At 44.5% G+C, this 18,818-nt stretch overlaps 1 protein-coding gene across 2 annotated transcripts; it reads right to left on the reverse strand.

Moving 5' to 3' along the window:
- Positions 1-4,164: 4,164 nt before the first annotated feature.
- LOC125336232 (regucalcin-like) lies at positions 4,165-18,713 on the reverse strand. 2 transcript variants are annotated; one of them, XM_048324583.1, is made up of 7 exons: positions 16,378-18,713; positions 10,264-10,432; positions 9,620-9,802; positions 8,197-8,412; positions 6,600-6,731; positions 5,826-5,980; positions 4,165-4,615 (listed from the first exon to the last, which is right to left on the reverse strand). In XM_048324583.1, exons 2-7 carry the CDS (start codon positions 10,427-10,429, stop codon positions 4,565-4,567), a joined length of 903 nt encoding a protein of 300 aa, XP_048180540.1. In that variant the 5' UTR covers positions 10,430-10,432; positions 16,378-18,713; the 3' UTR covers positions 4,165-4,564. The 2 variants fall into 2 exon arrangements, with proteins under 2 accessions (XP_048180540.1, XP_048180531.1); XM_048324574.1 differs by lacking the exon at positions 16,378-18,713 and adding an exon at positions 13,710-15,089.
- Between the last annotated feature and the right edge of the window lie 105 nt (positions 18,714-18,818).

The following is an 18,818-nucleotide window of genomic DNA, read 5'->3' on the forward strand; positions in this document are numbered from 1 at the left end:
GAGGTGTAAAAATCAAGGAGCTATCCCACATGCAAAGAATTCTGCCTTTGTTTTATTTGGGATTTGGTTAAGCATCTACCTGTTGGACCAGTCTTCCTCAAGGAAATGAGTCAGCAATAAAAGGATGAAGGTGTTTTGAAGATATGCAAAAAAATCTCCGATTTACCAAAAGCACTTAGTTATTGACATTACAAAATTTGAAAATTCATTTTAGTTGGAGTGGATCTCCCACTGGAGGCCTTCAAAAGCATCTTACATTTCTCCTACATCTAGGAAGGGAATTTATTTGTTTATTATTAAAATTTATTTATTTATTTATTTATTTATATAGCAATAGTTATATGGGGAATCACCAGGCACCCAGGGTGAAGATACAAGTGCTGGAGCTATATAAACAGGTCTCCATGCACTATCCTTCCCTTGGGAAAGCAGAATTAGGGAAAGGTTTTTAAGAGAAAATGAAAACAGCAAGTTAGTACCATTGCAGAACAATATAATTTTCCATTCTTTTATTTCTAAGCTTTCTTGTCACTTATCACAGAGATATTGGTAGAAAAGCAAAAAATGAAGGTGAAATAAATGTTTCCAATGTTAAAGGTTAAAAGTTAAGTCCCTAATAAAGATTTTACATGTTCTTATTTACATATTCTTTATCTGAGGGCTTGCAAAACTTCTCATTTCTTCTCTCATCTCCATGTAAGAAAGAGAGCACCCTGAATATTTCCTAATAAGTTCCCAAAGCTTTTTGTTAATGTTATAGTACAAAAAAGAAAGACAACTAATTAGTCAGGCTAGTGTACACCAGCAAAGGAAGAGCTGACAGAAAAACACTGAGCCCTGAGGCAGTTTCTGTAGTGGAAAATAAATGTTTGGCCTGAACACAACTATACAGATGTAATGCCAAAAATGAAGTAACGCCTCTCTTCAAAGCCCCGGAGAGTCACTGGAAAGCTTCCCCAGACTTCAGATTATACTGTAATTTAATTTATTTTTCAGTGATTCTGTAGTGGGTAACTGAGTTGGTTTCCTGTTCCTGACACAGATTATCTGTAAGACCCTGGATCAGTCACAGTGCAGTAACCAAGAGCAGTCCTGCCGAGAAGGACTTGGGGCTGCTGGTGGATGAGAGGCTGGACATGAGCTGGCAATGTGTTCTCACAACCCAGAAAGCCAGTTGTGTCCTGGGCTGCATCCAAAGCAGGCTATCACAAGCTGTATAAATCAAAATTTAAATTCCAAATGCTGTACTTATTCCTATTCCACCAGTTTGCTGCATTTCAAAAACAAAATTAACCAATGGCTGGTTAATCAAAGGGAGCTCAGACCAACTTTTGCTGCAGTCAGGTAGAGAATTTTACACCACCAGTCAGTCACCAGCACATTTTTTATTTGCTTCACAAGGTGAGCACTTAACCATGGAACAGCTAACTTAGAAGACGATTAGTTTAATATCATTCAGTGTGGTATAGGTTAAATATAGATAAAACATAATAAATACTCATAAAAGGCAGGATGTACAGAGCAACCCCTTAAAAGGGAAGCCAGCTCCCATCAGTCTGTGCCATATTGTTGATTAGCTGGTTTATTTTCTGTAGGTTACCCCTGGGCAGGAGCATCCTCCCTGTTGTGCTTGTCATCATGTAGGGCTGACCCACACCAATCAAGTACGCGGCCACCCAGTAACCACCTCAGAGTGTATCCTCAGCAAGGACTATGGATATCATATTGTTCCCTATATGCACAAAAGGAATGAACCCAGTCCTGTACCCATTTCCTTCATGCCTTCATCCTTTGCCTCAACGCAAGGGGCCTTTGCCTCACTTTGGTGAACTGTGGCTAGAGAATAGCCCCAACATGATTTCCAATTACCACATTTTTTTAGAAAGCAAAATCACAAAACAGCAACTTCTGAAATCTGAAGAGAAGCAAAGTAGTGGGCCTTTGGGTAACAGAGAGAAACTCATCTTCAAGCCTTTTTTAGTTTGAGAAGCTGTGCTACAAGGAGAACGTTCCCAAAGCACTCAGACCTTGGAGTCTGAGAGCAGCATGCACCCTGTCTCCCTTTAGAAATGGAGGAAGGAGTGACTGGAGAATTACAAACCAGCGACCTGGCTTACATGCCTGGGAAAGCCCTAGGAAAAAATATTGCAGTGGTAGTAAGTATTTCTTAAGCACAAATTGTTTGAAAATTATCTACTTTGCTTTTCTGGCAGAGCAAAGGACCTAGTAGGTAGGCAATTTTGCAAATAACTGGGTATTTTTTGTTAAATAAAGTATCTGCACTCGCTTCCTATATATTTTTTTAATTAAAGGTTAGAACACTCGACTTGCCTCCAAACACCTTGCCTTCATATTCCTCTCCAGATGGGGTAAACAGGAAATCTTGCATAATTGTCCATGTTCCTTATACCAGTTTGACATTGACATGGTGCCAAAGGGCATTTAGCACCTTTGCTCTTAAGAACCCCCAGCAGTTTAATTACTATTGGAATTAGGAAGAAAAACAACAGCCTATTTGTTGAGCAAACATTACAATAAGTTGAATGTTTTATTTCTCAATCAAGTTGTCTCTGTGCAGCTCTGTGCACTCACCTCCAGGGCAAAAGATAGGAGGGATAGGCCAAGCCCCTTTACCCTGTCATACAAATTATCTGGTCAAGTAGCACAGGAGCAAAGTGCTTGCTAATGACATAAAGTAACCGTCTACAATAAATGTCTGGAAAGTACCTAATGTGGGTTTTAGAGTAGACTTCAGGTAACTGCAGTGAAATAATGCACTTTGGAAAATCCTGTTCATGGCCAAATATATTCAGTACTACTTAATGAATAAAGCTCCCTTCCTGGTCCTCTGTATCTCAGATTTCTTTCCAGACTGTGGCCCAGTTTAACTGAGGGGCCAAATATACCTCCTAACCTTCCCCTGTAACATCCACTTTGAAACGGGTAGGACATTTTCCTAGGATACGTGGTTTGACCTATCCTCTGACTGACCAGAACTCAGCACTAGACCTCCTACTTGTCAGCAGGACAGAAGGCTACCACATAAGAGAGTTTGGCAATGTGGGTATTTTTAAAGGAATAAATCAACCCAGTTTGGTTCTTTCAAAACTGCTGTGAGGGACCCCTGGCTAGGAGAGGGATGCTGGGTTTGGAGAAAACAGCTAATTCTAGAGGCAGTCTGCGTACAGCCCTGTGGAAACTGTGTTTAACATTTCTGCACAGCTAACCACAGTTCCTCTGCTCCTCCGTGCATGGGTTGTTGGGGGAGGTTATCCCCCAACACTGAGGAACATTGAGGCATTGAGTACCTTCTCCCTGCTCATAGTGTCTGAGGGCTTTGAATGGCAGGGGTGAAAATGTCAAATACCTCAGAGGAAAACACTGAAACATCTGGTCTGGTAAATGATGCATATTATTGCCTTCTTTGTAACATTATGAAGTATCAGCATTAAAGATCTGAAAATGTATTATATGCTGTATATCTTTCCAGGCAGCAAAAAGACAGCAAACTCAATGCAAAGGCTAGATTTGACTGCATATCTACAGGTCTCCAGCATTCTTAAATCCTGAAAGGATCACAGCAGTTCAGTGAGTCCAGGGTAGCGCTGGGTCATTATTTAAGCAGCCTCTAAAAATACACTTTGATGTTGTGCTTTCTGGAGGAGAAGGGAGGGGAAGATCTAAAGGGAAAAAGGAGGAAAATACTTGAAACAGGAGAGGAAGAGCACCAGAAGAAAGGGGAACAAGATGGTGAGGCTGTGCGCACATTAAGAGACGTGTAAAGCAAAGGGAAGTCTGTGTGTGTGGGTGTAAATGTCGCCCCTGAGAGGACAACTCCACCGAGCATCCGTGTTTGGTAGCCCGGGCCGTCCTGGTGGTTCACAGCCTGTGTGTGCACTGACTGTGTGTGGCCAGTCAGCATTTTCATGGTAACATCTGAATGCAGAGACAAAACATCTGTAAGCATTTTTTTAAGTATAGTTGCATAGTTTATTTTCAGCAGCCTAAGTGGTGTCCTAAAGACAGGACAGCCTGGAAAAAGGCTAATGAGGATGTAAAAATGGAACCTGGATACTACAAATAGGTCTGATCATCAAAAAAAAAAAAAAAAAAAACAACACCTCGGGGGAGTCCCACAGCAGAGGAACAGTCCAGCTCAAGGCACCACTTTTAAAATGTTTATTAAAATCTGCTGAATCTGCTGTATCATTGCTGGTATATCACTGTAACATGAGGAGTCAGATTCTGCTTTGGGAACTGCACAGACTTGAAATTCCAGAGCTGGTCATCAGAAAGTTCAACAAAACTACACTTGAGCACTAAGAGGTTTAGGGTAAGTCACAAAAGCTATCAAGGTGTAACACAGATTAACTTTACCTCTCTAACCTATTGCAGCAAGCCATAGGCCCACAGAAGAAGAAATATCTTCAACTCCAAACATGCACACTCACAAATGTGGGCTTAGAAATCCTCACACAAATAAATTCTGTAGTTCATTTGACTTCTCCTAGTCAGAGCTGCTGCAAGATGGAAGCATTTCTTCTTTGCTGTTTAGTGTCAAGGTTCAAGCAGCATAGAGATTCTGTGGGATCCCTTTCACACCCAGGCCTGTTATCTGTTTTAAAAAAATTTAAAATTAAAAGATAAGAGAAAGAAAACAGATAAATCTCCAACTGCGTATAATGAAAACATTCAAACATTGTAGAACAAGTATCATAGCAACAGACTCCTATGTGGAGAGTCCCCTGCTTCAAGAGGAGCCCAGAAAGAGTCATTACTTGGAGTTCTTTCAAACTCATTAAAATCACTAAGATTATCTTGCACCACTAAATAATTTTGCTAATTTAAATGTTATCTGTGGCCCTTACATGTAGTCCTTATCTTCAAAATGACTCATAGTAATTTTTAACATGCTTTGTCCATGCAAGACAAATGTGAATTTGGAAAATACCAATTCCCTTGTGGGACTGGAGAACTCAAGAACAAACAAAAGACAACACTCATTTAATCCTCCTGTGGGCTTCTAAACTATACTGCTTGAGCAATATATCAGGTCTCAGCCATGAGAAATCTGCTCTAAGCACAGCTTTCAACTGGAGTGTCCCAGATCCTAGAATAGATCTCCATCCCTCCTGTAACATCTTCATCCTGTTGCCAAACAGATAAAAGAGTTTGGTTTGGGTTGATGGCAATTGCTGAGTAAGAACGGCATTTTATGTGATGTGCTTTTTGCTAATGGAGTGGAAAAAAGAATGAAGAGAGAAACAAGTTTCAGACTCAATAGCCCTGGACAAAAATGTTTCTCAAAAAGTAGCAGTCATTTTTAACAGACCAAAAAAAATCCCAGAAGTTTTCAGATTGAGATGCAAAATTTTGCCCTGGTGAATTTAAGCATTTAATCTTTACAGGAGAAATATGTTCTGTAAACCTTTAGATTTCCTGGCACAATTAAAAACTGAGAAGTAAGAGAATGAAATTTCCAAAAGTGATGGAAGTATATTAAGAGATAAAAGCAATTCCTTACAGTATATTACAGAATATGCTATCCGTATGGCAGATCCATACCCACTGACTGCCTTCAGATCCTGACCAGCCAAGCTGGCCAACCCAGCTAACAACACTATTACTTGTATTTCTCCAAATCTTCCTTCCAAGTGCATGAGCAGCTCTGCAAAAGCAGCTGTGCCTGGCTGGGGGACAAGCAACGCACCTGGAGCAGTTCATGAGGCGAGTGGGATGAGCAAGGGCAGCCAGGGCCACCTCACTCTCAGAACATGAGACTTGTCAGGTCTGATGTACAGAAGGAAAGAAAAAAATCTGCTCACCTTGAAAATCTCTCCTGCGTGAGGTTCCTTGGCTAAGGTGGCCTCGTCCAGTCCATCATATGCAGAAGTCACATACATTTCTGAGTAGTCTTTTCCACCGAAGCAGCAAGAGGTGATCCTCGGAGTAGGCAGCCTCACAGTTTGGATTCTTTTTCCTAGGAAAAATGTGCAAGTGTTTTCTAATGTTCATTTTCTAGGAAGCATGTAATTATGAATGTACTAGTAGTGCACATGGCACAGATGTGACATTTACTCAGAAGGCACCTCACCTTCAGACAGACCATATCCTGAAGGACAGTTTGTGGGGAAATCAAATTATTTCATCTAACTCATCCCTAACTATTTTTCAGCCACTCCCCTGCATCTGCGAAGCTTCATTTCCTTTTCTCCAAATGAAGCAGTACAGTGTGGGAGGCCAAGAGGGCAGGGACACCTGACCTGGGATGGATGTTTTTACTTAAAGCATTTCCCAGTTAAACATTTCAACACTGAGAAATTTTATACGCAGTATTTTTGGTGTGGTTTTTTTGGTAGTGGTATTATTAAGAAGAGTGTGCAGTCCATCAGCAAACAGTGGAAGCAGGGGTACCTGACACTGGGAGGCAGCCCAGGGAGCTGCACTCTTTACATGACCAGAGCCTGAACCAGCAACGGTCTTGGCAACCCATGGGGCAGAAGTGGGCAACAAATTTCGCCTTCTTATATCACTTTCAAACTGTTCTTCCTGCTGCCATTCCCCTCAGGTTTGTATGCACAAACTGGTGGAGGTCTCACCTGTCTCTGGGTCTATGCGAATGACTCTGCCGCCATCAATACAGGCCACCCAGAGCTTCCCTTCCGCATCTATGCACATCCCGTCTGGCATTTGCTCCTCCTTTTCCAGATGGTACAAAAGTTTGGGGCAGGCTGCAGGAAGAGTTACAAAGCTGATGTTATGTGGGCTGCTACCCATTCTGTATCAGTTCCCAGTCTAACATCTTCCATGCTCTTGCAAACATCTACATTCATTTTCTGGGAGAAAGACATGCTGCAAAATGTACATAACATACGCATTTTAAATGTGTTAAAAGCCTGATTCAGCCTGGCTGAGACAAGTCCCCAGCACTGCCATTTGTGTCTGGGATTGTACCGAATTAGTGCTCCTGTTATTCTACCAAGAGAAGAGAACAAAATGCCCCCATCTCTCTTGTTAACCCACCTGCTGCCTGCCATAACACAACTGCTGCAAGTGCAGTAACTTTTCCTGGACTTTCATTGGTCATGGCAGCCTGTATATGTCACATAAATAATCACCTGGGTTTAAACATCGGTGATAAGCAATCTCTCCCAGCTAAAGATCAAAAACTTTACTTTTTAATGGCCATCCAAGCAACCAGTTTTGATTAAGCCTGGACACCAACTGCTCATGGTCTAGGACACAGTGCAGATGTGTTGGTGGGCACGTATGGTCCATGGAGCAGGGTCCACGGGCTGTGGACCACCTGCTCTGACCCACCCAGCACCTTCTGGCCATTACACTACCCAAGGAAGAGACAGTTGTGAGCATAAAGCCAAGCCTAGGAAGCTCAAACATATTACTTTTTTATATTTTCAGGGGAAAAAGTTGCATTATATCATCTTTAGAAACCTCATATCCTAAAATCTGTAGAAATAGATGTTCTCAACAAAATGAAATCTGAGTGAATGTAATTAATTTGTGTGATTTTTATCTGTGATTACCCAAAGCTTGCACTCTTTAAAGTACAAAGGCAGTTGAGCCTTTTAAATTCCTGTGAAGCATATAAGGCTGATACAGCATGAAAATATTTCAAAAAGTTTTGAAATGAGATTATATCCATTTTGCTTACACTTAAATTTTCTTTCTTGCAGATATAATAAAAAATGTTTATCCATAAAATGAATTTAAGTTAGATTTTAAAACATCTCAATTTCAGAAACTTGGTTGGGAAACCTACATCATAATGACAGCTTGATCCTTCAAATACCTTTCTGTGATACATACACAAGCACGTTCTCCACTTGTATTTATGGAGCTAGTACAATCAAAGTAACTCCAGTAGATGGCACTCAAGAATAAATAGCATCCTAAAAGCTCTTTCTCATTCTGCAGTGTAAATGGCTTCTTCCCTGCAACTCCTTGAATAGGTCTGAGCCATCTCTCTAGATGTAAGTAAGCTGAAAGACTGTCAAGTTTGTTCACCAAATACACCTGGTGAGTAACTAAATTGAGAAATATCACAATCAGCCTGCTGACAAGCTGTAACCAGAAAATATGAGATCTGTCAAATAAATCACTGCATCTCACAGGCCCAGGTCCTGCTGCAGGCAGAGCAGTAGCACTACTTGTCACCGAATTTAAAAGCATGAGTACCGATCTTTCCAGTGTGCACGTCATAGCTGAAGGCATGGACAGCATATGACAGGCTGTCGATGTGAAAGAAGGTCCTGTGGTCCAGGGACCAGTCCAGACCATTGGAGATGTCCAACTGGTCTAACTGTTTTATTACTGAATGGTCAGGGAAGAGGGTATAAAGAGCTCCTTGCCGCCTCGCTCGGACCCCTGGTGCCGTCTCTTCAGCCATCGTACCTGAAATGGAAGTGGGAGCACTGGTTAGAAAGTAGAAGCTTGCTCCTCGTGTTGGATCAAAAACCTTCTCTAAGTGTTACCAAGAGGTCCTAAGGAGAATCACAGGATTGTGGTTTTTTTTCTTTTCTTCCTAAAAAGAAGAGATTTTTAGGAAAAATTCTTTGCTGTGAGTGTGGTGAGGCACAGGAACAGGTTGCCCAGAGAGGTTGTGGATGTCCCATGCTTGGAAGTGTTCAAGGCCAGGTTGGATGGGGCTTTGAGCAACCTGGTCCAGTGAAAGGTGTCTCTGCCCATGGCAGGGGGGTTGGAACCAGATCATATTTAAGGTCCCTTTCAACCCAAACCATTCTATGATTCTACAATTCTACAATTCTATGATGAAAGGGACTAATAGGTCCTGTCAGATTGATGCGAAAGAGGAAAAGGAGCAGATCAGGAGCAGCTGCCTCCCAGAGAGCTGATCCTGGCCAATGAAAGGATGTCTCTGCATTGCCACGAGGTTTAAGTCATAGACATCAAAGACCCAAAGGACCACCAGGACATGCCAGGGGGTTGAGGTTTTGCTTACAGCGAAAGCCAAGATGCAGGCAGGCATCATATGCTGGTTTTGTTGTTGGTCTTTGTAGGCTACTTTCATGATTTAAATGGGCCATGGCTTTAAAATACAGGTGCACACCATGTGCCTGACAGCGTTGTCCAAACTGTTCTTGAACTCTGTCAGGCTTGGTGCCATGACTGTTCCAGGGCCTGACTATCCTGCGGGTGAAGACCTTTTACATAATACACAACCTAAACCTCCTTCTTGCCTTCAGGAGGCTGAGGATCTCCCTTGTTTTCCACAGGCTAACCAAGAGAGGCTGCATGTAAAAGGTGCAAGCTGCAGTTCATATTCTGCTCTAGAAGCTGCGTCCTTCTCTACGTCTCCAGAAAAATTCCCACCTCTATGAGCCCCTCACTGGCTTTTCATCTTCCATGGAGGCAGTTGTTTGAAAAACACCATCCACCAAGTAGGAGAGCCTTCCTGTCAGATGGCCCTTGTCAACAGCATCTGTCCTCATCTAGGTCAGAGGATGTGAAGTCTCCTGTCCTCCTCCACTGGGCAATAAGCAAGCAGAGCGTTCACAAGACAGAGAATAAAATGCCTTATATAAAATACACTGTAATTAGTTTCCCTTTGCTCTGGGGGAAATTTCTGCCAGGAACTTACCAGCAAAAAACCTCCCCTTTGGATCCACTTTCCCATCATTGAACCTGTTGTTGGGTTTATCTTGCTCGAGCTCGAGGATGGTGGTGACTGCCTGGGTGTCCCAGTCCAGGAAGGCAAACCTGGTCCCCAGGGCGATGACATAGCCCCCACACTGCCGCAGTGCCACTGAGCCGACACGGGCATCTGTGGGTGAGAGAGAGCTGAAGATGAAGGGGAGCTCTGGGGCCATCACTCAGCCCTCACAGAGGGCATCTGGGCTTGACTGGGACATCCCTGACGGGGAAAGGCTGAGCTGATGCCAAGATCCTTCTCCCCTGGGATTGTTAGCACATCTCTCTGGCTCTGTGTTCCACGGACTTTTCCATCTGCTAGAACAGCACAGCCATTAGTGCTATACCTTTTCCTCTGCAGGTCCCAAATGAAAAGTGCATTCCCATTTAGGCTTGTTGGGGCAACATGTGCATGGTCCTCTCTGCTCAGCTGGCTTAGGCCACACTGTGCTCAGCACCACATTATGGGAAAACAAGGTGTGTGGTCCCATGGAAAGTAAGAGAGACCACCAACCTGCAGGACTCCTACCAGGAGGGAGGGATGGGAGAGACAGAGAAGACTCCCAGGATGAAGCAGTGAGTACAGACTCTTACCCACAGACACACTCTGCACCTCATTGGTGACTGGGCTCCAGCGGCAAACTTTCTGCGAGTTGATGTCTACATAGACAAGTGCATTCTCCCTTTCTTCCCAGACTGGGCACTCTCCCATCCGGTTCTTCTCCTTCACAACAGACTCGATTTTGATGGAGGAAGACATGATCTGAGGAGAAGTTAATAATGGATGTAATTAGAAGCCCTGGTGTGGATTTTTTTATGGCTACAATGTTTAAAAGCAGAGTTTGTAAATGGCAAAGCACTCCAAATCTCACATGACAGAGTAATTTAGGAGGTTCCTATGACATTTCCATGTTCTCATGGCTACAATGAGCTCAAGGCACCAAAGCTTCTCCTTAGCAAAACTTTCCTAAACCACAGCTGCTGATGAGGCACCTGGTTCCAGGCACAGGAGTGCTGGGGTTATGGCCCTGAGCTGGAACCGAGCTGTTGTCTGGGGATCAGTGATCCTAAGGGTCCCCCAGACCACAGGGAGGGATCAGTAGGCAGCAGCACCAATCAGTCAGAAATCTTTTTGTGGAAAAACAAGGCTCTGACCTATCACCACAGGTGCATTGACTTCCTCTATAGGAAGATGCTTATGCACCCACAGCACCGACTACTTGCCACAGAGGCCGCTGCACAAGTACAAGTTCCCACATCGAGTCAGTGAGAATATGCAAACACTGAGGAAAGCTCCTGCCTTTGAAATTCTACTGCTTTGTTTTCCCTCCAAGCACTTCCTCTTCATCAGCCCCCTCACTGCCCCAGCTTCATCTCCAACCCCTGCTGCACACTCCAAATTTTGCCCAATGCCAGGCTGTGGGATGCAATTACCCCAGTTGTTGCTTGGGGGGCCAAGTGAAGCTCCCATTCCATATGCCTGCTTCTGCCAGGAGTTGTTCATACCCTGGCTACCCCATCCCCATTGCAGCAGGGTACTCACAGGGACATCAGTCAATCAGCCACAACTGACTGACACCCACATAGGGTGCACAATCCATCAGGTTTGTGTCCAGAGCCCACTGATGTCCTCCAAAACATGGATCCTGGGCCTGCCCTGACCTTGCTGAGGGGTGGGATGTGAACAATAATCTCCGTCATTCAGCTCTTACAAAAGAAAGAGGCCCACTCACTGCCTCAGTCACCCCTAATAGAGCCGCCTCCACTGCTGCACCCACTGGCCTCAGCACATTTTTTCCACAGATTGGAAGATAATTCTTGGGAGGCAGCCAATCCCTGACATAACATCAATCCTAGGGATTACTGTCTTCAAGTGGGTATTGTTTCCTAGTAGGTGAGCTGGCGATAAGGTTTCCAGATAATTAATTAGCACTAATGCACTTCAAAGTATGTGGTAAGAGCCAGTCGATCACTGTGAGTGGAAATGCCAGGGCTGAGGGACATGGGATCTTTCCTGCAGTGAGTCATAGTGCCAAGGTAAGATTCATACAACCCAGCTATCGAATAGATCCTTCTCCCTTCCAAAAAACACTGGCCACAAGAGGATGGGCAGCAAGCTGCTCCACACAGGCAAACAGCATCAGTCTAAAGTATAAATGAGGATACACAGCAAGATGCCAAGTTTTAACCTCCAAAAACCTGTTAAACAATGCTTGAGCTGGAGGAGTGAGTTTCTCTTAGGTTAAAGCTTTGTGTCATGTGGCTGCCATATGTGGGACCCGAGGCTTGGAGACACAATGCTGACTTTATTGTATCATGGTCTGGAAAGCACAGAGCTGTTCTCATCCCTGTGGGAAAACAAGAGTTCGGCAGCAGCTCGGCAGCAGTGAGGTCCCTGCAGAGGCAGAAAGACTCCAGAGGCAGAAAGCCTCCAGATCTGCAGTAGCCAGTGCATATTTGTCTTGCCAGCTGCTTCATTGACCCAACCGAGCCTTATTAAACCTTTCTTTTCCATTTCATTTACACCCCCCTTGTCCAGCTTGGCCCACACCAGAACAGGGGCCTGGCAGATAAGCCACGGTGAAATACCGATTCACAGACACACCCCACATGCCATATGAGGAGTACACAATCACACTATTGCCAGCTGTTTTGCAAGGCACAGGCAGGGGAGAAACCATCCTGCCTGCATCAGCTGCCTGCTTCCCCTCTCCTGTCCCCCCAGGGATGCTGCAGAGACCTGCCCTGTCCCATGGACCCTCAGTGCATATCTGCCTTCCCTGACTGCACATTCAGCCTCAGCATCCATCCCCTCTGCCAAAGAAATAACTCCTGTGTATCACTCCAGCTGTGGAAGTTTTCATATTGATGAATATTTTGGCTCAAATCATCATCACCCCTCCCTGTTTTTAAGAAGAGGGCAATTAGAAGAGAATGTCTGTGTTTTGCTAGCTGAGGTTTCACTAATCTTTACAAGCAGCTGAAAATGGAGGCTTTTAACAGGAAGGACCATCCAACCCTAAGTGGCAGCATTGCCCTCCAAAAGAGTCCACACAAGCTGGGAGGGACTCAGCCCTTGTCCTGTCCAGTCCATGTCCCCACTCTGCTCAATGAGCCACCTCCTGCCATGCCCTCCCTGCTGACACCCCGTGGAACTATGCAGCAGTAGCGTTTCACCAAATACAGTATCTCAGAGAGAAAAATGAGGAAATGACCCCAAAAAAACCTCGTTCAAAATACCCCAGCATAATCAGTCCCCAGCCATCCTGCCACCTGGAACCTTTATTTGTGGCACCTCGTACCCTGCTTGGTACAGCACTGACCCATCAGAGATGGATGTGCAAGGAAAGACAAGAGAAATTCCAAGCAAAAATCACCAAATCCTTTTGTAGTCTCCCAAAACGAAATCCCTGGAAAAAAAACATCATCACATTCACCCTGCCTATATCCTCTTTCAAACATTTTGTTGGCTTTGCAGCCTCCTGGACTCATGCCTAAACCCCTTATGGAGACTACGGGATGGACAGGTGTCACTGAAACATTTTCCAAGTTAAACTGTTTAACTGGTAAAAGTTACCAGAATTTGGAGACCATAAGAAAAAATTCCTGTTAGGAATAAAAAACTAATGTAAAAACATCCTGTCTGCTCTGGAAACTAAACCCTCTCTCTGGTAGCTGTTTGAAAACAGCATTTGTAGACCTCAGTCCACATCCCTTTTCAAATGATCTGGACAAAAGTTGATCATTTCAGTACCCCTAAAAAGATACAGGTAAAATACAAATGAATGACTGGCCTTAAAATTTTTTTTGCTGTTTCCCTCCCTCTCTCCCTCCCATGCAAACACACATCATTTCATTTTTGATGTCAAGCTGAACCTTTGAATAAGCAGGCAGACAGCTAAAACTTTTAATGTACAGTCAGGAAACCATCTGCATAAACCAACTTTAAGAACCCTTTTCCCCTCAGTCAAACAGCTGAATATTTTTACCAAGCTGGAGGACACCTATGCGAAACTCTGCAGTTCATCACATCAACGCACCTGCTGAGGAAAATATTGCAAGACCTGGGTTGGTGACTCTTTTCCAGCACTGGTCCTATGAAACTGGCTGCTGTTTTCAGCGACGGTTAAAAACATGCACCAGTTGATGTTATCTGCATGGAGCAGGTAACCTTTTACATTTTGTATTCAGTCAGCAGTCACATGAATGATGAGGTAGGGACCAAAGCCTTTCTGAATAGTCTGGTTTGCAGTGCCAGCAGCAGGACATGGGATAGAGAAAAATCCTTGCTCAGTATTTTGCTCATGTCAGGAGAGAGCGAGAGGGAAACTGAGGCGTTACACCATTCGGTCGCCCCAAGGGTTAGCCCAGTCTTCCCAAATATGGGGTGTCAAAAAGGGAAGGTTAATGAAAGATGCAGGGTAGGGTTCTGTAGTACTCTGATAAGGAAAAAAATATTGTTGTGATTAAGGCTTATTATCATCATTAAGACTTGGCTCCTACTCCCAGCTGTGCCACAACCTTCTTGTGTGTGAAGTCACAAGGCTCCTCACCTCAAGCATGCAAAGCCTGATCCCACTTTGGCAAAGAGCTCCAAGCTGCTGCCTGTAGCACACACAGGGAAGGACTTTTGCCAGGAAGTCTCAGCAACTGCCATGGATGCTGCAGGATGGCGATGTCTTGCCTGGCTTTTATTTTCTCCTTTCTTTGGCATTTGCCTTCTTTTTGTTGTCTGTGGGAGGCAAAGTGGAAGATGCCAAGTGCTTCTCCCACCCAGCCCTGCTCAGCAGAGGTAGGAGATGGCAGGGCCAGAAAGGTGGGGACAAGGCAGGCTTGCCATGGGGACAGAGTCCAAGCCAGGCAGTGAGCCAGAGCAATCACCAGAGTTTTGGTGACAGGGCCACACTCAGTGAGGGCAGAAGCCACTTGGGAGGAATCAGCCCCAATCCAGCATGCAGGAACAATGCATTTCTTTACTCATGAAAGATTTTGATGAACTTTTTAATTTGATGTTCAAATGATTCACAGGATGAACATGTTTCCCTGATAAGCAAGTAGACAGGATGGACGTATTATCCTATCATAGTCGCCATCAATCCGCATTCAGAGATTAAAAAATTACAGCCCTAAGACAGAGACAAATTCAAACATTTCTAGGGAAAAAGCCAGTAATATTTCCAAGTCAAACTCCTTCTAAAATCACTGTATTACAAGCAAAGTGATTCTGGGTGCCTTGAGGAACCTTCTCAGACTTCCTTGGCCTCCAGTGGCTCCATCCCATCTGAGCACAAACACCCAGTCTCTGCTTGCTCTCAGAGAAATTATCACATTACTCTCTGCTTTCCTTCTTTTAACCTAGATGATAACTTTGAAGGGACATTCAAGTAGAACAATATGCTTTTTTTTTTTCACAGCATTTTCAGCTGGAAGACATACTCAAAAAGAAAATTCTGGGTTATGATAATTTTCACTGAAAATTAATTTTCAATTGAAAAGAAAAATGAGTGAAATATGTAAGTTATCCTTTTTTCTGCAAAATATTTCCCAAAGCATTTTCTCTAAATGGATTTTGGAGGAGAAAACCACATTTTACAGACAGCTCTTCTCTTCTGGTGACTTGATTGACTTCCTCACCACAGGCTGCAGCAAAGTAAAACCAAGCCAGGCAGAGGGACAAAGAATTCACCTTGCCGCAACTGGAAACACCAAACATACAGCTTTCTGGGTGAGCAGCTTGGATGCTGAATCACCAGTGGCATAGGAAGGACAGCAGCTGGGAAAATTATACCAGAACACGACTCTCTAATTTATTCAGGTGGCTGCAAATGCTCTGAGGATGCCCCTGCCACATTTGGTACCATCTCTTATTCCTACCCTGACCACTTCTAGGCTACCAACACAAGTATCACATCTTCCACCCTGCCATTTCAACATCCCCCATGTCTGCCTTTCCAGAAGTCGGTCACTTTAGGAAGAGACCGACTTTAGGAGGTTTTGTGGGTGTTGTTGAATGGTGCAACTCTGCAGTAGCAGGTGCATGTATTTGCTAGCCAGGCAGCTATTCTTTTAATTGTTTCCACAACATAAAGAGCCTGGCCTTGCCATGCACTTTGTTTGTTTCTAATGTTGCTGGGTTGCAAAGCAGAAGTTTCTGGTGAAGTTGGCCAAAGGCAGCCACGCACCCCTGTACCTCTGGTTGACACCCAACCATCCTGTCTCCTTCTGGTGTGGCTTCCTCTCTCCTTTCCCGTTGCTTTGGTATCCTCTGATGCAACTCTTACCAATTCTTTTTATAGTCCCTAGTTTTTATCAACATAGAGTAGTCAGGAGAGTATCAAGGCATTATTGCACGATATAATGTTGTATTTAAATAATTGTACTTGTCTTCTGTTCCCCACAGGCATGTGCTCAGACAATAGCTGGGAATTTGCCCCTGTGGCTTTGCAAATATTTAGTAAATCCATCGCTTCACTTTTTCCCCCACAACTCCCCAAAATATACTTGCGTTACTTATTCCCCTTGAGGCTCCATCCCGTCATTCATTGCACTAGAAACTCAACTTTGCCTGTTATTTGGTTGTCCTGATTTCTTCAAGTTTTTATGCACATCTGCCACTGTCTCCATCTTGGAGATGACAACAGGCATGGTTAGAGTTAACGAAGACACAGGTATTAAAAACCCTGGGCAGATACAGGCATAGCTACTCACCCCAGCGATATCACACTCGACAGTGTTGTCCAAAAGTGAAGCCAAAAGGCTTATCTTTTCGGGTTTCGCCCTTTTGTAGGAAGGGCCTGGTCCCTCCCCTGTGCTCGAGATGGGAAGAACTGGAGCTCCCCAAGCAGTCAGTGCCGCCTGCTTTTATTTCAGCAGAGCTATTTTGCCAGCAAAGGATTACAAGAGCTTTCTCCAGCTTGGTTTGGAATAACTACGCTTCACCTATGACTATAGATTTTGGTCATGAGGGTGAAGAAACCCTTCAGGGCACAGCAGCTGCTCCTCCTGATACAGCCTTTCCTGTCACTGGGTTCTTGCTCAACCCTAATTGAAATCAGTGCTGGTCTTTGATCAAAGAGGTGAGCGCCATTAATAAGCGAGGGATTAAACAAAAGTCAGGAAGCCTTCCTAATTGAGGGAACCGGCAACGGCTCAGCTCCAGTTTGCCAGATCCAGTGCTCTGTCATGGGACTCAAGTCAAAATATGCCGGCAGCACCAGTTTGGGCTCCTCGGGGCTGGGGCGCGGGAAGCAGCTACAGCCTCTGCACTGGAGGCTGCGCAGAGACGCGCTCCCAGGGCATTTCGGCAACATTAAAAATGCAACTCTCCTGGCAGACTTGGCTCTTCCTGCTCATGTGAAGCCCATGAAACCTGTGTAGCAAAGCCGAGCAGATGCTTTTACAGAAGGGGGAGGTGGCATTCATTTGTAAAATGTCTGCAGCAGCTTATTTTACCTGCCTCTGCTCCCACACTCACAAGCACAAAGAAATACGTTATTCAGACCTTTGCCCAGTGCCACCCATGCACAGCATGGAGGAAGAGGGGCTCCAGCAGCCATGTCCTCCCTGCGTCTCATGGGTGCCTCCTGGCCAGCTGTGATAAACTAATCTCTGACCTGATTTTTCATGCCTGTACAAGCTATTGCTCTTACTTTTCTAATGCAGCAAGATAAAAAAGATCAGTTTGGTATTTTGTGTTGTGCTGGCAATCACCCTACTGCCATTGTGGTGGTATGAGGGTGAGGACAGGTACAAAACCTCAACAGTGATGGCAGAGGGAGCTTATCTGTGTTTACGCCCACTTATTTTCTGCTGCATCTCTGGATCTCCATTAGCAATCAACCACAGCAGCCCAACAGCACGGTGCCTGAGCTGCGGGTATCACCAGATTTGTGACTTTAGTGAGATCAGAACCCTGAACTTGCCACATTCATCATCTACCTCAACTCAAGCTTTCTCAATACTGTGTTTGAGATTGCCTTGTAGCACAAAGTAAATGAAGGATATAGACGTTCCACAAAGAACAAGGCCCAGCTTCCTTCACTGCCTCATGCTCATCCACACTGAAGTGGGGCTGCTTAAATCTCCTTTTTTTTCCAGCTGCCAAGACAGACCCCTGCATGATTAAAAGAGGGGAAACAGTAACTTGCACACAATAATCTTTGAACCCTAGGATCAAAGCAGCACCGAGGCCTCAGTGGGCAGCTGAGTCACCCACTGCGCACTCGAGTGCACGGCTGACACAAGATGATCCATCAGAAACTAACTCCACAGGCCTGCAAAGATGGCAAACCATTACGTGCTGATTCTTGGAGCTGCCTGGAGAGAAAATGCACTGCCACAGGCTCGCTTGGCAGTCACTTGGTGGGTTACCCTCACACAGCAGGGTGGGAACAGACAGCTGTTCCACCTGCAGACGGAGGTACACTAACATGGGAACATGTAACATTCCAAGAGCAAAAATCCGCAGTTTAAAATCCAACTGAGATACATCACAGTTGTTGCAGCACATACAGGCCTAAAGTTACCAGACCTCTCACTGGACTGCAAAATGCAATCCAGGGAGTAAGTTTTTCATTTACAACAGGTAGTGTGAAGAAGTCACAACGGAACTTCCCTTTCCTCCACATTTGTAAAAGCAGTGTCTATTTGGGCATGTGGGCTGCCTTGCCTCTCTGTCCTCTGGGAGAGGTTGGTTCAGGAGAAGGTATGTGCAGGTGGTGCTTTATGTACAAATGGTCAAGAATGCCTGATGTTTTCCTGTCATCATGGATGTCCCCAGAACAGGGGATCTTCAAATGATGGAAAAAGATACAGTTCTTGATTCCAAAAATCTGTGTTTATATTCAACAAAATGAGCAACATGGTAGCATGCACGGGGGAGAGAGGGTGATCAGCTCCAGCCAGAGTTAATTTAAGCACAGCCACAGCCGAGACCTGTTAGAAGGAAGCTGCAGGTGCACAGTGAGAGGTATTAATGTTTCAGTTGTTGAGAACATCATAGGACAAACGAAGTTACAGTTAAAACAGTGGTAAGACCACCAAATGGCGTTTTATGAGGAACTTCAAAAATATGTAAAAGAGACAGTACAAGTAGTTTAATCAGTAAAACAATATAACATAAGTTGCAAATGAGACAGAAGAATACGAAA

This window comes from Corvus hawaiiensis, chromosome 2, assembly GCF_020740725.1.
Source record: "Corvus hawaiiensis isolate bCorHaw1 chromosome 2, bCorHaw1.pri.cur, whole genome shotgun sequence".
In the NCBI taxonomy this organism is placed as follows: Eukaryota; Metazoa; Chordata; class Aves; order Passeriformes; family Corvidae; genus Corvus; species Corvus hawaiiensis.

Coding starts and splice junctions, on each gene's coding strand:
- LOC125336232 (XM_048324574.1), bottom strand. CDS start 13,805: ATGTTTTTAACCGTCGCTGAAAACAGCAGCCAGTTTCATAGGACCAGT. Junction 6,732..8,196: donor CGTGCACACTGGAAAGATCG/GTACTCATGCTT, acceptor CTCTTCCTGCAG/CCTGCCCCAAACTTTTGTAC. Junction 4,616..5,825: donor ACGCAGGAGAGATTTTCAAG/GTGAGCAGATTT, acceptor TTTTTAAAACAG/ATAACAGGCCTGGGTGTGAA.